Source organism: Nannobrachium achirus (genome assembly GCF_963921795.1).
Source record: "Nannobrachium achirus genome assembly, chromosome: 4".
Taxonomy (NCBI): Eukaryota; Metazoa; Chordata; class Actinopteri; order Myctophiformes; family Myctophidae; genus Nannobrachium; species Nannobrachium achirus.
In genome coordinates, this window is record NC_137813.1 from 36,369,059 (window position 1) to 36,385,683 (window position 16,625).

Consider the following 16,625-nt stretch of genomic DNA (forward strand, 5'->3'; position numbering starts at 1 on the left):
TCGGGGGGTAATATGTAACAAAATGTATTACTTTAAAATCAAGGTAATATGTAATCAGTCTATATTACTAAAAAAAGTAACGCTACCCAACACTGATAGTAAATAGTGAATGGCCAAAATGTTATCCCCCCGAAATACATTGTTCAATGCTGACAGACTACAACATTATAGGCCAATAAAAAGAAAACGATATACCAAATTTCATACTGCAGACTCCAGACTACTAGTACTATGCAGTGGAAACGAGTCCTGAGATCTTGAAAGCTGCTGTGTTGCAATGAGAAGTCTTACCATACCTGCTGCCTTCTCCACTGTTGTTTGAAAGCGACCATGACCCATGAGCTTGAGCTCTATCTTCTGCAGTGCACGGCGGCTGGTCTGCACTAATTTGGCTTAGGCAGAAAAGGGGGGTACAAAGAGAATACATTAACTTTGCAGAAACTGCATTAACACTCATTAAGCCAAACATGTCCAGCATCATGGTGTAGTGGGAGAAATATGTGAAAAAGGTGTTCACTTCCGGCAGAAAGCGTGAACATTTGCACCTGGGGGTATTTTTGTGCGCTGAATTCAAAAATTGACGGTCCCAAACACTTTTCTCAAATTAAATTTTCTCTCATTCACTTACCATAGGGTTAGGGTTAGGAAAAAAGACCCCCCAAAAATCTTACTTAAGTAGCATGTGAGGGGTCTATCTAGGGGGTTTTCATGATTCTGAATCCATTCCAAGCATTTGTTTTGCACAAAAAACATTCCTTGGGGAAGAAATGGACCCCACAAACTATGGTTTAGTGATGAGTCATCACTTTTCAAAGTTTTGTTGTGTCCATTTCTCGGAAAGGAATGTTTTTCGTGCAAAACAAATGCTTGCAATGGATTCAGAATCCCGAAAAACACCTAGTTTGACCCCTCACATGCTACTTGAAGATTTTTTGCGGGGTCTTTTTTCCCTAGTATGTTAAGTGAATGAGAGCCACCAGATCCCATGGGAAAAGTGCTTGGGACCGTCAATTTTTGAATTCAGCGCACAAAAATATCCCTAGGTGCAAATTTTCACGCTTTCTGCCGTAAGTGAACACATTTGCCTTTTTTTGTAACATATTTCTCCCACTAGTGCGTCTATATTCATCCCGGGGGCCATGGACGTTGCCGTCGAATGTGCCATAGATAGCCTGTGAAGAGGAGATAGCCAAGTAAGACGCCCTGACCTTGCTTGCTGATGATAGGCTACATGTCGATTTCAGGACTTCCTTCACCTGAAACCTGCCGACGCTAAGTAACTAACCTGCCTTACGCTAAGTAACTAAACCTGCCTTACACTAAGTAACTAACCTGCCGACGCTAAGTAACTAACCTGCCGACCATGTCGGAACAGCGGATAGTCGGGATAGTGATATCACAGATTATCTGTATATATAACAGATTATCAATTAAATGAAGCACAGGTCTAACCAGGTTCCATCTTTTACTGTCTTCTGGTGATCATCCATCAATAATTATTTTTGTAAAACTGAAAATAAACAACAACATGCAATGTCTCACAAAACATTCTTGCAAACAGAAATATCTACTGCTTACAATAATCTCCAAGCACATACAGTATTCTGAAAATATTCATATGAATTAGCCTACTTATAACTTCCATTTATTTGTATGACTAGACAAGAAGCAAGTTTTCTTTGCACAAGGACAAGATCTACAAGCGAACAGGTTACAAAGAGCTTTGCCTATGCTTTTATTCAGCATGAAATGTTTTTAACTTAAATTTACATGAAATAGACAGTATTTAAATGCACAATTTCATAAAAATAAAGAATACAACAGTTGAACTAAAATCTTACAAGCAAAGGCTCTCCAAAGCAGACAGAGGAGCTGTGTACACGACAAAGACACTCTACCAAACAAATCAATGCTGCAGGTGTGCGTGAATCAATTGAGCTAATCTACAGTAGGCTACACAACTGAAAAGGCTTAGCACAAATTGCAGGTTGTGCTACCAGCAGACACCTCTAAGAGGTGCTAAAGTATCCTTTATGAAGGCCACATAAAGGTGTACCATGACATTCCTGGCCGAGAACGGGAAAACAATGCTAAAATGTGGATTGGATAAAACAAACATCTTTGCAATGCCGAGCATCGTACACGCTTGCTTGCTTAATTAACAAGAGATTATCTTTAGATACAATAAAGAGAGCGAGAAGAGAGGACAAGAGGACTTCACACTAAACAGGACCAAAAATCGTGAACATTTTGTCCTTGAATAGTTTTAGACTGATTCTAAGTCTTTAGATCTAAATCCTTTAGAGATTTAGTTTTTTCGTGTTATGACCTTGTCATCAACTTTGATTGTGAAGTTATCGACTTTTTTGAGGTTATGATTTGATCCAAAGAGGATGGACTCAGTTTTTCCCAGGTGAATTGATAATTTGTTGTCGTTAAGCCATGTGCAGACCTTACTTAGTTCTCACCACAAGGACCACAAGAGATAGGGGTCGTGACACTTGAAAATATATATTTTGGGAGGGGACAATATTTTTTTAAATGTAGGTAAAAATTAAATAGGAAGTCGTGGCCCATAAAAATCGGTCCGTGACCCACAAATGGGTCCTGACCCATTGTTTGTGAAGGAGAGTTGACATTGCACTGTTTTCAACTCCTCGCTCCTCCCCCTGTTTGACGTATGAATCATCCCTAGTTTCAAGATGGCGATGCACCTGCTTCATCCTCGGCGCTAATCCCTGATACAAATTACAACCGTAGAAAACGAGTGGAAAGAAACCGTTTTCACAGCAAGTAAATAAGCCCAAACACGGACTTGAATTCCTCGGTTGACAACATGTCCACAGAAGAACTGTCCACCTCGGACAGCGAAGGCGTCACAGCTGGCGCTGGGGAGCGATGGGCGCCCGTCGGTGCTGTCGCCAGTCCCGAGGATGAGAGCCGGAGTGCAGACACTCCTTTACCCAGGCTCAGAGCCTCGTCTTCGGCCACCGAGGAGGAAGCGTCCGCCAGGATGAGGAAACTGGTGGAGGAACAGCAGCTGCTCAATTCGTCACTCCTGGCTCTCACGTCCCACTTCGCACAGGTGCAGTTCAGACTGAAGCAGATCGTTCACGCTCAGAGCGAGGAGAAGGAGAAGATGTTGGTGGAGCTGGAGGAGTTCGCGTTCAAAGGGTGTCCTCACGTTGTGGGCTGCAGGGCACAGGATGCCAAACAGCTGGAGAATGCGGTGAGTGTTTTTTATGTGGTCTCTCTGTTTGTTCATTCATTTTACACAGTAAAGTCCTGTGTGTGTTGTTCGTTCGTTTAACCATGATCATGAATGTTATTGTATACTCTCTGAGTTACAAGTTGTTAACATATGTGAATGTGAGTTAATTAAGTGGATAACCAATCAATAGCAGGTTAGGCATACAGTAGGCTATACATAGGTACCATTTTCTAAAATAATTTGCTGAAATAAATAATATATGCAGAACTCCTGTGCCGTTTCCTGTAAACCACAGAATGAGCATAATGTCTATTAGACTGTAACTACATGTTTCTTTTGTGTCCACACTTTCTTTGTCAGGTTGCATTGTCTTGTCAAACAAAGCAAGCCCCCTGAGGCACCTTAGTGAATATAAATGATTCAATCTCGCTGCATCTGCCATATCACCCAGTGGACCTCATCTTGACAGCTGCCAAATGATCAGACAAGATGTCAACAAACACTCTCTCTCTCTCTCTCACACACACACACACACACACACACACACACACACACACACACACACACACACACACCAACCCACGCAATTTACATTTAAATGAATTACACTGACACAGAGAGCAGCGGCCACTGTTCACAGGAAATGAAATGGTCCAGCTGGGTGGGTGCAAGGCTTCTGATTTAAAGCTTTGTCGGTGCCTGTTGCGTCACACAACAAGGCTGTGTTTGTGTTCCCTGAGATCTCTTATCTGTGGAGGAAATCACAAAATGGTGGTGTTTGACAAAAGCGGGTGACTCAGAGCACAGGCTCAACAAACATGCCTCTAGCAGATCTGCAGTACCTGTATAATGAGCCTAATAGCTTCTATATGTGTACAGCATAGCACTTAGGCCCTGCCGTTGTTTACTTCCCGGTCCCTGCCTCTTTCCATTTAGAGAGACCTAACCTGTAGGACTTTACCACCTTTTGTAATCATATTCCAATTATCTCTCTTCGTGTTTTTCTCTTGTCACATGCTTTACATGTAGGAGGACCTGGTGAGTATGATACCTATAGATTGTGTCAGTAGATTTCAGGGTTTTATTGTAATGCTCATGTTATAGCCTTAGTCTAAACCCATGCCCCCAAATGCCCAGCATAGTAGATTATATAAAATTGGTAGATTAGATTAAATTGGCATCATTTCAAGAAGTACTATATTAGGAAATCCTTTCAACCCTCAAACTGATGGTACTAATTACTACATTTAAACTTAATTTTGCTTATTATTCAACTTGCTGTGCCCACTTTGTGGGAGGTCATTTGGTACATTTGGATGAATATGTCCAATAATCTGTAAATTATACTATTAGCCTAGATAGTGATGAATAGAACACAGGGGTTGACACTAAGGTCTTAGAGGCACTTGCCTATCGGGCAAGTACAGGTCATGTTCTACTTGCCCGAAGGTAATGCCCACTTGCCCGAAAAGTAAATTGTACATTATAAAATGATAGGTACGATTTTAATTACCGCTCAATTTAACACTTATTTCTTCACTTTCTGGGGCTGTGCGATAAAATGTCATACATCAATACCTCCAAATCCAAATACCAAATACTTTAGCTATGATTGAATGTCTATGGTTTCATTTATATTTATATTTTATATTTTTAAATGTAAAAACAGCACATTATAGGTAAATAGTGCTCTTATTTTACATTCCACAGACCAGAAGACAGAGCACTCTGGCCACGTTCAGGTGTTTAGACAGTTATCTGGTGTTGTGTTTATAGACATTTGTGTCCCCTCTCAAATGAGCACTTGCCCTGTCGGGCAACCTGAAAGCCAACTTCACCTGCCCTGGCGTTTTATTTACCTGCCAGGGGCAGGTGGGCAAGCCTTAGTGTCAATGCCTGGAACATTATACATATTTTGTAGACAATCTATTTAGGTGTATCCCCTTATTTTCTGTCCCCCATACTGTACGTCATGCATTTGTTCCAGTGTAGTAGAATGTGCAGTTCTGGAGGCACGGTGGCGCAGTGGTTAGCGCTTCGCCTCACAGCTAGAAGGTCCTGGGTTCGATTCCCGCCGGGGGACGCTGTGGGCACTGGCGGCGTGTTCCTCCTCCGCGTCATCAGCGCCCACACCCTAGGTGGGGTTGGCGATAGGGCCTTTCTGTGTGGAGTTTGCATGTTCTCCCCGTGTCTCCTAGGGTTGATACCCTCACAAAAACATGCACGTAATCCTGGTCTCAATAATGCCTCCCCCTGGCCAGCCGGGGCGCCTGATGGAGGGGAAAGGAACTGGTTGGAATAACGTGTTCCTTCCACGCGCTACGTCCAAACCAGGGAAATCTCCACTGTCAGGTGAAAAGAAGCAACTTGGACTCCTCATGCATAGAAGGAAGCATGAGGTCAGTCCGTTGCCTCCCCAGGTTGGCAGAGGGAGAGCAGAGCCCAGGATTACATAGGCAATTGGCACTGGGTGAAAAAATGGGTTACAAAATTGTGGGATAAAAATTATAAAGTAAAAAAAAGAATGTGCAGTTCTTCAACCTCTCTCTGTGATAAACGAGACACTGGACCTTTCCTCTCTTGGCAGGAGACCACGTCTGCCTGTGCCTCCTCTAGAGAAAAGCCTGCTGTCACTTAGTTTTGTAAATGTTGTCTCTCTGACTGTGCTGTTCTGTTTGTCCTGTCAGAGTGAGAGGGAGAAGAGGGAGCGCCTGGAGGCTCAGAGAGAGAAACAGAAGGACCTCATTGTCCAGTTGAAGACTCAGCTTGATGACCTTGAACATTTTGCCTACCAGGAGGGAAGCTACGACTCCCTACCGCAGTCGGTCGTGATGGAAAGACAGAAGGTATGTACAGACCAAAGCACAGTCTATTGAGGGAATGAAACGTATAGTTTATGTTAAATCCTACAAGTTAGGCTTTACATTGCCCCCAATTTGTTAAGGCAAAACACATTGAGCATTCAATGTTATATATTGCTTCCCTGTTCTGTAACAAGTCATCTGTCACAGTTCATTGACTGTATTGGCTACTCTAAACCTGTATTGCACATTTCAGGTCATCATTGATGAGCTGATTAAAAAGCTGGATGTGAACCTGAATGAGGACATTGGGAACCTGACGCCTGAGGAGCTGAGGCAGAGAGTAGATGCTGCCATTGCTCAGATCGTCAACCCAGCCAGGGTCAAAGAACAGCTGGTGGATCAGCTTAAAACCCAGATCAGGGACCTGGAGATGTTCATTAACTTCATCCAGGGTGTGTAGACCCACTTGAATCGGATGTTGGTCATTTAGCTGTTTATATATCCTGACACTGTCCATGTGTATGACTCTTGACATAGTTTGATTACATCATTATGTACCTTGTTGCTTTCCCAACAGATGAGGTGGGGAACCCTCTTCTGTCTGATTGCGAACAGAGCCAGCAGCCACAGGCAGCAGGGACTCACCCCAGAGCTCCAGGGGTGAAGAAAAGAGGTCAGTTAGTCAATGTATACCTCACACTAATAGTCAGCATGCACAATGTTCTTCACATTGTATTATAGTCCTCTGCACAGTTTGTGGACATACATATTCTGACGATCTCCTCTTCCTGCTGTAGTGGACCCAGAGCAGGCCCAGAAGATACGGGAAACAGGCCTGCAGCTTATCCAGAAGGCACTGGCTGTGCTGCAGATCTTTGCTCTTAGCCAGTTTGGCTGTGCATCCGGGCACGTTCCACAGAATATGTGGTCTCAGGGGGAGACAGGACAGGATTATGGCCCCTTGCTGCAGCGTCTGGAAGCAGCTGTGGACAAGGTGCGCGTGCAAGCTTCGTGCAGACAATCTTCTGTCGAGCATGTGGTGAATTACACCAGTAATCCCTCCCTGGGGCCCAGAGATGAGCTGACAACGTCTGTGAGGAAGGAGCTGGCCATAGCCCTCAGAGATCTGCTGGCCCACGGCCTCTACACACCCTCCCAGGGCATGAGCCTGGTGCTTGCACCCATCTCCTGCCTGCTTCCTTTCAGACCTGGTCCACAAACTATGCACCCCTGGGAGCTCTTTGTCAGCTATTACAATTCCAAGAATGGAAAGGCCTTTGTGGAGACTCCAGCTCGCCAGCTGTCACAGTCTTTTAGTCTGCCTGTGGGAGGTGGCCCAGTCACCATCACTCCTAAACAGTCCTTGCTGTGGGCCATTCACACTGTGCTTAAGGAGCATGGACGCTACAAACGAAGCGCGGACTCAGAGTTTAAGGCACTAGTGTGTATGGCCCTAAATGAGCAACGACTAGTGTCGTGGCTTAACCTGTTGTCTAAGTCAGGAACACTCATATACCCACACTATCAGCCATGGAGCTATATGGCCCAGACTGGTTTCGAAGGGGCCCTACGCTCCCTCGGTCGCATCAGCCACCTCAAATTCAACCTCCCAGTGGACCTGGCTATTCGGCAACTCAATAACATTAAAGACGCTTTCTGAAACGGACCAAAGCGGCCAACACAACAGCAGAAGAGAGACATGTGTTTATAAATTTGATTCCTTTAGGCCTATTATGTGCCGTAACATCTATGTTATTTATCATGGTTATCCTGTACTGTCCTTACCTGGAAATTAAGACTGTACTATTAATGCCTTTATTCCTGAAGTATTGCACCTTTGACTATACCACCCCCCTTAAAGCGGTTACTTAAACAGCCAATCAGCTAAGGTAACGTAATGTTATGTGTACCTGCATGGATGATTCAACTGTGTGTTATGTAAATCAGCTTGACGTGTCTCCAACCATGTTCACTAACTAGCCCACAATTCTGAGATGTCACAGGGTCTGGAATAGCATAGATACTTGTACTGTTACATGCCTTATAATGACGAATGAGAGTACCTCTTCATTAGTAAAACCATTGTGACCTGTGCTTATTATGCTATTTCCCTCTGTAGATTATATTATCCTGACCTATACAACAGATGTTGTGGGGTGAGGTTTGTCACACACTAAAGATCTGATGGGATGCATGGTCACCAGTAAGACATTTCATTTACTGTATATGCTGTGGCTGCTACATAGAAAACAAAAGCTTGCCATATATTCTGGTGCTTGTGGTGTTACTTCTTTTTAGATGGTAAGATAATGTGCAAAGATTACTACAGTGGAAGGAATTACTTTTTGTGGGAAATCAGGTCTTGAATTTGTAGCAATTTACCGGTAGACTAAACAGTGCACTCAGGACAATAGGGGATGGAAACTGGTATATGGTACATTACAGGAAATGTAAAAGAAAAGTGCAGTAAAAATGTCTTCAGTGAATTACAACTACACAGGTATTACCCTTGGAGAATGATGTTCCTACTATTTAGATTTTGTCAGTTCTTACACATTATGTTGGGGAGGATGACCTTTTGACCCTGTATTAACTGCTGCTTTTTTCTATTCTAAATGTTAACATTTGAAAGAAAATGATAGTATGTAAACAACACAAAGAAATATTTATTGCTACATATTTCATTCAAAATCTAAGTTGATTGTTGGATGTGAGGTTTTATTTGTTAGTTTTCTTTTAAATTAGGAAATTAAATATTTTATCTTCTTGTGACATGTGAATCACATGTAGTCTATCCTGAAATACTGAATGTAAAAACCACAGATGCTGTCAAACTTACTTATGTTGCGCCTGTGCCACATTAAAGTTCTGTTCATAACTACTGTTTTTGTGGTACTGTATGTCGGTACTTTATAGCCTACTGTAGTAGGAGTATTGTATACGTTTATTTTATCCATTGTGTTTAAACAGGTACCATGGCTAGATTTTGAGTAAAGAAACCCCCTATATTCATAGCTTACACACACACACATACACACACACACACACACACACACACACACACACACACACACACTCTATTAGGTTTAGTTCTACTTTCATTGGTTTCATAAGAAAGCTATAGGCCTATTGTAGTGGATTTCATACATTGTGAATTTGTGAATGCTTCCCTCCTAAACACAGTTATGCCCTTTTGAGATATTGATGGAGATTAAGATTAGTTATTTATTTAGCTACTGCTGATTTTATTGTTTTATTTTAAGCATACTAGTAATTACATTTTCCACGAGTAGGCCTAATGTTGTCCTTAGGCTGATTATAGGCTAACATTCATCCTAGTTTTCAAATGTTTCTCTCCTTAGGTTATGACTTAGACTACACACAGACTACACACAACTTGGTCTGGTTGGCTGACAGATATGGACTTGGGTGAATTCAGCAAAACTTTTATGGGTGAGCTTCAAGTGTTCTGTGACAGATGCATCAGTGCCCTAACCTAACTGACATACATTTGACTAACATTTTTTAATCAAATCTTTGCTTCTGGGGGTCCATGGAACAAAATATTTTGAGATGGGGGGTCTTTGCGGCCAAATACATTCTGGGGGGGTCCTTGATTTTAAAAGATTGAGAACCGCTAATAGTTTGGTTCAGAAAACTATTAGGATTTATAATCGGGTGGCATGCTGTGAGCTTGTATGTTGGTATTTTGTATTTGTGAATATTCAAAGTATAACATGTGGTTGAAGTGTTTAAAAGTATTCTGATGATATATTAACACATTTTGCTGGGGACCCCTGCTTTATTTTACCTGGATGAATGGTTCCATCTGCAGATACAGACCAAATAGTCACCACTGCTATTTTTGTGCAGTATACTAAAACTCTTGTCTATTTTTCTATTAGCGCATCCAGGAAGCAGAACTGACCAAGACCAGAGCCTGTTCCTCCCTCTCACCCAGCCAACCCCCAATCATATAGCCCAACATGCCCTCACTGCAACCGGACAATCCGTATGAGGCCTCATCAGCCATCTTCGCAACCACAAGACATTGTGAAGTCACTTGGTCATCTTCACAAGCAAAGGACGAACATGATTTAAATTAGAGGTATTAAAAAGGCCTTAAATTGTCACTTTAGAAATGTGCAGATATCACCCTTATACTGTACTGTAAGTGTTGACTATTGAATGGTTAATTCTGAAGCAAGGAACTGATCCTCTATCTGGTTCTCAACCATTTCAGGCACGACCCCCCAAAAATATTCATATTTGAACAGAGGGTCCCCTGCGGCTCACGTTACCGCGGTGTCGTACCCGTTGTACCCATCTGTCTCTCTCCCCGTGATCTCCATATATGGAGTAGTAGATCTTTATCTGTCAGTCTGTGTCCCTTTTAGGCACACAGGTCAGGTGTATACCCTTCCAGGTGTCAACAGATGATTCATTACCATGGGAGAACCCCAAACACAAGGTAAGAGGTTACATTATATTACATTATAATAAAATATGTGGGATTTCTCTCCCTCTCGCAGACACAGTATAATGTATTGCTTTTAATCATCCAATGTGTTCATGTTTATAGATACAAGTGCTGATAAAGGCAACTGCAAAAATTGCACTGACCAACCCTGCCCTCGTGTGGACGGAAGCAGCAGCAGCAGAATAAAAAGTTTAAAACCAAGAGCATCATTTATGAAAGCTTTTGACAACATTCTGAAGGATGGATATGGATTGATCAGTGGTGCAGCCAGCCTCCAGATCCTCTGTGTGACTTGTATGAGACACAATTTCAACACATTTCAATAAGAGGCCTAGTTCATCCTCTTAATCTACTGTAGATTATAATAAATCAATAAAAGAAAAGGTTTGTGTACTGTGTGAGATTCTGATGAACAGTTCCTTGAATAACTAACAGGCTTATGTATATCAAACTACAATAACCATAACAAATATGAAATTGCAGACATCATTTCTGGTGTTAAGCTTAGATGGGACCAGTTTTGCAGATGCAGGTGCTCTTTTAGGGTGGTTTTGAAGGAGGGTAAACCAAGGAGTTGTCACTTTGTGATGTCTGTTGGCAGGCATAACTCATTCTAGTGGCATAGCAGTACAACACTATGGGAGGGGTGCCAGTCGTTAAGGCTGCTATTAAATTTAGTTGTGACCCCGTTCCACAGATAGTGATAATAGCCTCTTAGTGCGTGTAGATCAGACTATTTTCACAATTTAGTCATAGTAAATTGTAACAGGTGCACCTGTAAACATTTACTGTTTAAACAATGTCTGAATATTCTTCTCCATTAAGAAATCCATTTTGTATTTTACAGTCATCTTCACATAATCGATACGTCGCATGCAGCAACTTCTGTTAACTCGTGACACTATTGAATCATACGCCATTTTTACAAGTCAGTGGAAAAGAAATTCTAATGAAATTCCATTTCATTATGCACCACTGTGTGGTTGCCAGTTAAGTTTTAGCAGCCGCCAACCAGTAAGACTAATCAGACCAGTTCATCTGGGGCACTAGGGGAACAATGAACTGGTAAAACCATAAGATAAATACAATTAACAGATTTTATTCAAACCACTTTTAACAAATATAAAAGAAAAAAAGACAAGTCATGAGATCAATTTTTACACATTTATTTGTAGAACCAAGGGAGCCTAGAATCGGAGCTTCTGGAAGAACCATTTGTTCTTGCCTGTCTTGTACCTGTGGAAGAACATATTTTTTAGAACATGATCTATTGATTAATCACCCTTTTTTTGCATTCCTAAGACAATCATTTGAGACTGTCTCTAAGGGGAACAAAGCACTCTTTGCGTCTCCATAGGGAACCACTGCTGGTCATCAAATTATACATTTATATATCCCTTTAAAGCATCACACAACTTTCAACAATTTTGATGTAATCAAGCATTAGACAAAACAGATTCCCTTTAACTTGTTAGAACTCATGTTGTGCATTTATGTGGTCTTGTGTGAGGACCTTCACATTAAAGGGGAACTTTAGTCTCACCTCTCCTCAAACTTGACCTTGGCTTCCCGTCTGGCTTTGCGTTTCAGGGCAGGGTCCCTAAAGACATCCTTGTTGACAACAGTTTTGTCCAGAGGAATATCCACAGAATATCTGAAAAATAATTAGTCCATTTGTTAAAAGCCTGTCGATTGATTTAAACACCTTTGCTCAATGCATTTCCTGATCGTGCACATTTTCTATTCTTTACATTTACAGTCTAATCAGAGCACTACCTAGCCAAGTGGCAAAAACATTAAGCGGTGTAACTAAATTGTTCAAGGCAGCAGCATGGTTGTTGAAGATATCCAAGTTTAGTAGATGTTGGCTTTGGCTTCTGTTGACATTTTTCACTCTCAAACCAAAGTTTTCTGGTATGTGCACACTAGACCTATGGCAATTACATAATCCTGGCCTGATTGCAATTGTTTGAATCGTTAATCACAATTTGTAGGCCTACTGCAATTAATGGCCAACAGAAATGTCACAATCGGGACAACTCTTGCACACCAATGTGGTACATTCATGCATGCAAAAGAACAGAAATACCTCAGGATTTTTAAGTGTTGGATGGTTTATGACCACTTTAAATATCATTTCAACATAATTGGTTAGGTTGTTTAAAAAAGAAATACTGTCTTCTGTTCTAGAAAACATCTCATCTTCTTAGATGTAACCATTATCCCCATCAATAAGCTGGTACTGACCTGGTGGGCATAAGGTGATTGTAGTTGAACACCTTCACAAAGGCCTTGATCTTGGACCTCTTGGCAATCTTCTTCTTGCTCATGGTTGCGGTCACCTTGCGAGGGTAGCGGTCGATACCCGAAACCAGAGCGTGGCTGTAGGGACGGTCAGATGTGCCATCATCAATGTTCTGCAAAGAGAAGCATAATGTATTAGTGAAACAAGACAATTTACCCCAGTTCAAAGAGTAGCCGCAAATTGCATTTTTTATGTTGAGACTAAAGTTGCAATAACAACCATTGGCAGTCAATGCATCCCAACATATGTTTGCTATCTGATTCTATTAAAGGTATATTCAGTGATTGTATTTCATTCAAATAAAAATATAATTGGTACATTTTCCATTCATTCTCCTCACTAGAAAGTGTGCTACCATATAAGGACTTCCACCATGGCCCGTGTTACGAGCAAAGGTAGATTCGGTTTTCAGAGATGGCCAGCCAGTCCTCGAGTATGGCCGTAGTTATGTTATGTTAAGTTTTGAGAACCACAGTCGCTCTGAATTAATAACGTCTGCTAAATGCCTAGATTGTAAACTACTGAACTCATAAAATGCCACAGTCTTGTTGTAAATCAGTATCATACATATCCTGAAGCTGGAGACTTAGGCCTACTGATATTCAGTGATTGGGTCTAATAATCAAAACGAGAACATTATAATGGTGTAAAAATCTATAAAAAACACATTTCCAAGCTGTAAGGCCAGTAAGGGACAAGATGACCCCCGGACACTTTCATTATCACTGAATACACCTTTAAAACAAACTCAACAACATTGCAGCTGTATGGAGAGCTTGGGAGAGAATTATCCTCCATCTGCAAAGTGTTTGTTTCATAAACACCCACCGTAGACATTATGAGCTACTTCCTGGCAAGAAAGATGGGAAGCGCTCGTTTTCTATAACAAAAGGTCCTGCTGCCTCCTGCATTATGTGCAATTTAGAAATGGTCGACCATTGAGGGCACAGCTCGACATGTTCCAGCAGCATAACCCCCATCCAGAAAGTAGCTCAGAACATGTCAACAGTGGATTTTTATTTAACACAAACTCTTTGCAGGGGACATTTCAAGCTTTCAATACAGCTGCAATATTGGTGAGTTTGATGTTGTTTAATACAATCAGATAGCATTGATGCATTGGCTGCCAATGGTTGGTATTGTAACTCAACATATACATTTAGAAAAAATAGAGTTGCAAGGGGGGGGGGGGGGGTGGTACACACATGTACACAAGTGGCTATATAATTATAAATGGTGTACTGTAATGTAGCCTTTACCTTCACGATGACTGCTTTACGCCCGGCGTAGCGTCCAGCCAGGACCATCACCACCTTCCCAGGTTTCATGAACTTGCCCATTATCTGGCATAAACAAAACACAGTAAGCGGAGCTCTGACACACAAAACATAGCATATAGTTACTAACCGGAGGCTTGATATACCGTGCACAAGCAAACAATATATAAAAACGCTCTCGTTATTTATACATGATTGGTTTGAAGCAGGCAAGCATAGCAGCTAGCTTGATTAGCCAGCTGAGCTAACGTTAGCCAGCGATTGCGGAATGCCGGTTACATGTTGATGTACAAACAAACCACTAAAAGTAATTTTATTTTGAGTGGACAACAACAGCAGTCCATTGTGGTCAGATTACTTGTTGAAAGGAGGTCGTTGTCCACCACACTCCACAAGTCAAACAACAACACACGCCACTCGGTTCAGACTGTAATGAACACAACAGCATCTACGTGTAGGAAGCTGCCATGTTGGAATAGTGGCTACAGAGACCAACTCTTAAAACATTGTTTATTTTCCTCCACTGAAAAACCGAAATTCACGGAAATACCACAAATATCTGAGCTTTATGTATGTTCACTGCACATACGTCGTTGTTGAAAGGATTAAAAGGGCTAGGTTTTAGAGGATGATTGGAGATTATTAATAGGTGAATGTAACTCACTGGTGCTGTTCTACGGCCACCGCTATCAGGAAAGGAAGTAGAAAAGGATTTTTCGACTTTTCACACGGACTGGTATTCGTCACTTCCTGCTGAACCTTCAGAACAAACGTCAAGTCAGAACTTGAACCTAATTTTCAGTTTTCGCCACCTAGTGGCGGAAAAAAATACCTCTGGGAACTCAGATTGGAACCTATATGACTTGAACGCTTTATTTTGAAGACATTTTCAATTAGAATGTACTTGTGAGCTAATATTTATTTGAAGTTGAATCCCACATTTACATTTTGTTTTCCTTGCTTTTAGAGTAAATAGACAATGATGTTAAAATAACAAAAATCAAAAGGACTTAGAAAAGGAAACAAAATAAAAGAGGCAATATAAAATAAGACAATAGACAACTCTGCTCACTGCATATTCATGCCTTATATTCAAGTTTGACATTGTGTCTTTGTTTCTGATAATGGGGCTTTATCCATCCAACTAATATAATTTCTTGCACCTAAATGTACTTTTCACTAAATGTGTAAGCTGTAAAGTTGTATTGTCCGGAGCACAAGATTGATACTGCTATTCAATGTAGAAGGAAAAAAGGCCAGCATCAGCACTTTGCAACCAGGTTTTACCCTAGCAACTGAATATTCGACCCTAGCAACCAACTGTTAAACCCTTGCAACAGATGAGACGTTGCAAACACTATTTCTAACCAACAGCTTTATCCTATTAAAGCAACCGCATATTAGACCATATTAACTTCCTATTAGTCCAGCAACCACCTGTTTTACCCTAGCAACTACTAATTAGACCCTAGCAACATCCTTTTAGTGTTTAGTCCATAGCAACCACTGTCTTGCCATAACCAAATGTTTTACCCTAGCAACCATCTATTAGACCAGTGGTTCTCAACCTGTGGGTTGGGACCCACAGGGGGTCCCCAAATTATTTTGGCTGGTCCCCAGATGATTAACTCAATGTGCAACATTGTTTTCTCACTACAGTAAACAAACCAATATAAAATGTAAGTGTATAGAAGGTATCTGCACATTTAAAATATGATTATTTTGGGGGTCACCCGAAAAGGTTGTGAACCACTGTATTAGACCATAGTAACTGCTGTTTTACCGTAGTTACCACTTGTTTTACCCCAACAACCACCTACAGTAGTAGCCCCTACAAACCGCCAGTTTAACTTAGAAACTGCCTGTTTTACTATAGAAACCAACTCTTAACACTAACTCTACTTAAAATTATCAACACTAAGGCTACTTAACAGTACACTATCAACACTCTTTACACTATACTTAATCAGTCTGTGCACTTTGTCAATTTATCATTGGTCCTTTTGGCCCTCAAGTTGTACAGGTTATTTCAGTTCACCAAGGACAGGGGTTGACTGGAAGAGCTTTGTGACATTCCAGGCAAGAGAGCACATAGTCAGGCAAGAGAGCACATAGTCTAGCCTATTGCTAGACCAATCTGGGAACTAAATGTGTGTTCATAAAGGTGTCTACTATCACTTCTGAACTTTGTCAAACCCAACTCCCTTGACATACTTTGTGGGAGCCAATGAAAGTTATTGGGTATCCCGAGGGCCTGGGATTAAAGGGGTAAAAATCTAAAATGGCCAATATGAACGTATGAGGTGTGTAATTTGGGTATTTTGGGGCTGCTGAATCCATTCCAACCATTCGTTTTCAGTTAAAATGACTCCTTGTACATAAAATAGGCCACACCTACTTTTGTGTGTCCATGAGACATATAATATTGGCAATAAAAAGTTGGAGTAGGGTTAACTATTCAAGATCAGGTGGGTAAGCAGCACACATCATGACGGATAACATGATACAGTCTGACAAGGAACACTCAAACACAGGGTTTAAAACATAT

General features: G+C 41.3%; 2 protein-coding genes across 2 annotated transcripts; one reads left to right on the plus strand and one right to left on the minus strand.

The window, feature by feature from the left end:
* Positions 1–2,732: 2,732 nt before the first annotated feature.
* On the plus strand, positions 2,733–8,242 carry rundc1 (RUN domain containing 1). Its single transcript, XM_080723593.1, has 5 exons — positions 2,733–3,229; positions 5,899–6,057; positions 6,269–6,467; positions 6,593–6,688; positions 6,813–8,242. The coding sequence occupies exons 1-5, from the start codon at positions 2,837–2,839 to the stop codon at positions 7,673–7,675; spliced, it is 1,710 nt and encodes a 569-aa protein (XP_080579719.1). The 5' UTR covers positions 2,733–2,836; the 3' UTR covers positions 7,676–8,242.
* Positions 8,243–11,645: 3,403 nt separating this feature from the next.
* Positions 11,646–14,780, minus strand: rpl27 (ribosomal protein L27). The gene is made up of 5 exons (XM_080723708.1): positions 14,742–14,780; positions 14,060–14,143; positions 12,743–12,912; positions 12,039–12,149; positions 11,646–11,731 (listed from the first exon to the last, which is right to left on the minus strand). Exons 2-5 carry the CDS (start codon positions 14,138–14,140, stop codon positions 11,683–11,685), a joined length of 411 nt encoding a protein of 136 aa, XP_080579834.1. The 5' UTR covers positions 14,141–14,143; positions 14,742–14,780; the 3' UTR covers positions 11,646–11,682.
* Positions 14,781–16,625: the final 1,845 nt, after the last annotated feature.

What these genes read in the sequence shown, in the direction of transcription:
- rpl27 (XM_080723708.1), bottom strand. Translation starts at nt 14,140, where the DNA reads ATGGGCAAGTTCATGAAACCTGGGAAGGTGGTGATGGTCCTGGCTGGA. An exon ending in GTAAAGCAGTCATCGTGAAG is followed by an intron (nt 12,913 to 14,059) that starts GTAAAGGCTACA and finishes TTCTCTTTGCAG; the next exon opens with AACATTGATGATGGCACATC. An exon ending in AAGGTCAAGTTTGAGGAGAG is followed by an intron (nt 11,732 to 12,038) that starts GTGAGACTAAAG and finishes GTTCTTCCACAG; the next exon opens with GTACAAGACAGGCAAGAACA.
- rundc1 (XM_080723593.1), top strand. Translation starts at nt 2,837, where the DNA reads ATGTCCACAGAAGAACTGTCCACCTCGGACAGCGAAGGCGTCACAGCT. An exon ending in CCAAACAGCTGGAGAATGCG is followed by an intron (nt 3,230 to 5,898) that starts GTGAGTGTTTTT and finishes TTGTCCTGTCAG; the next exon opens with AGTGAGAGGGAGAAGAGGGA. An exon ending in TCGTGATGGAAAGACAGAAG is followed by an intron (nt 6,058 to 6,268) that starts GTATGTACAGAC and finishes TGCACATTTCAG; the next exon opens with GTCATCATTGATGAGCTGAT.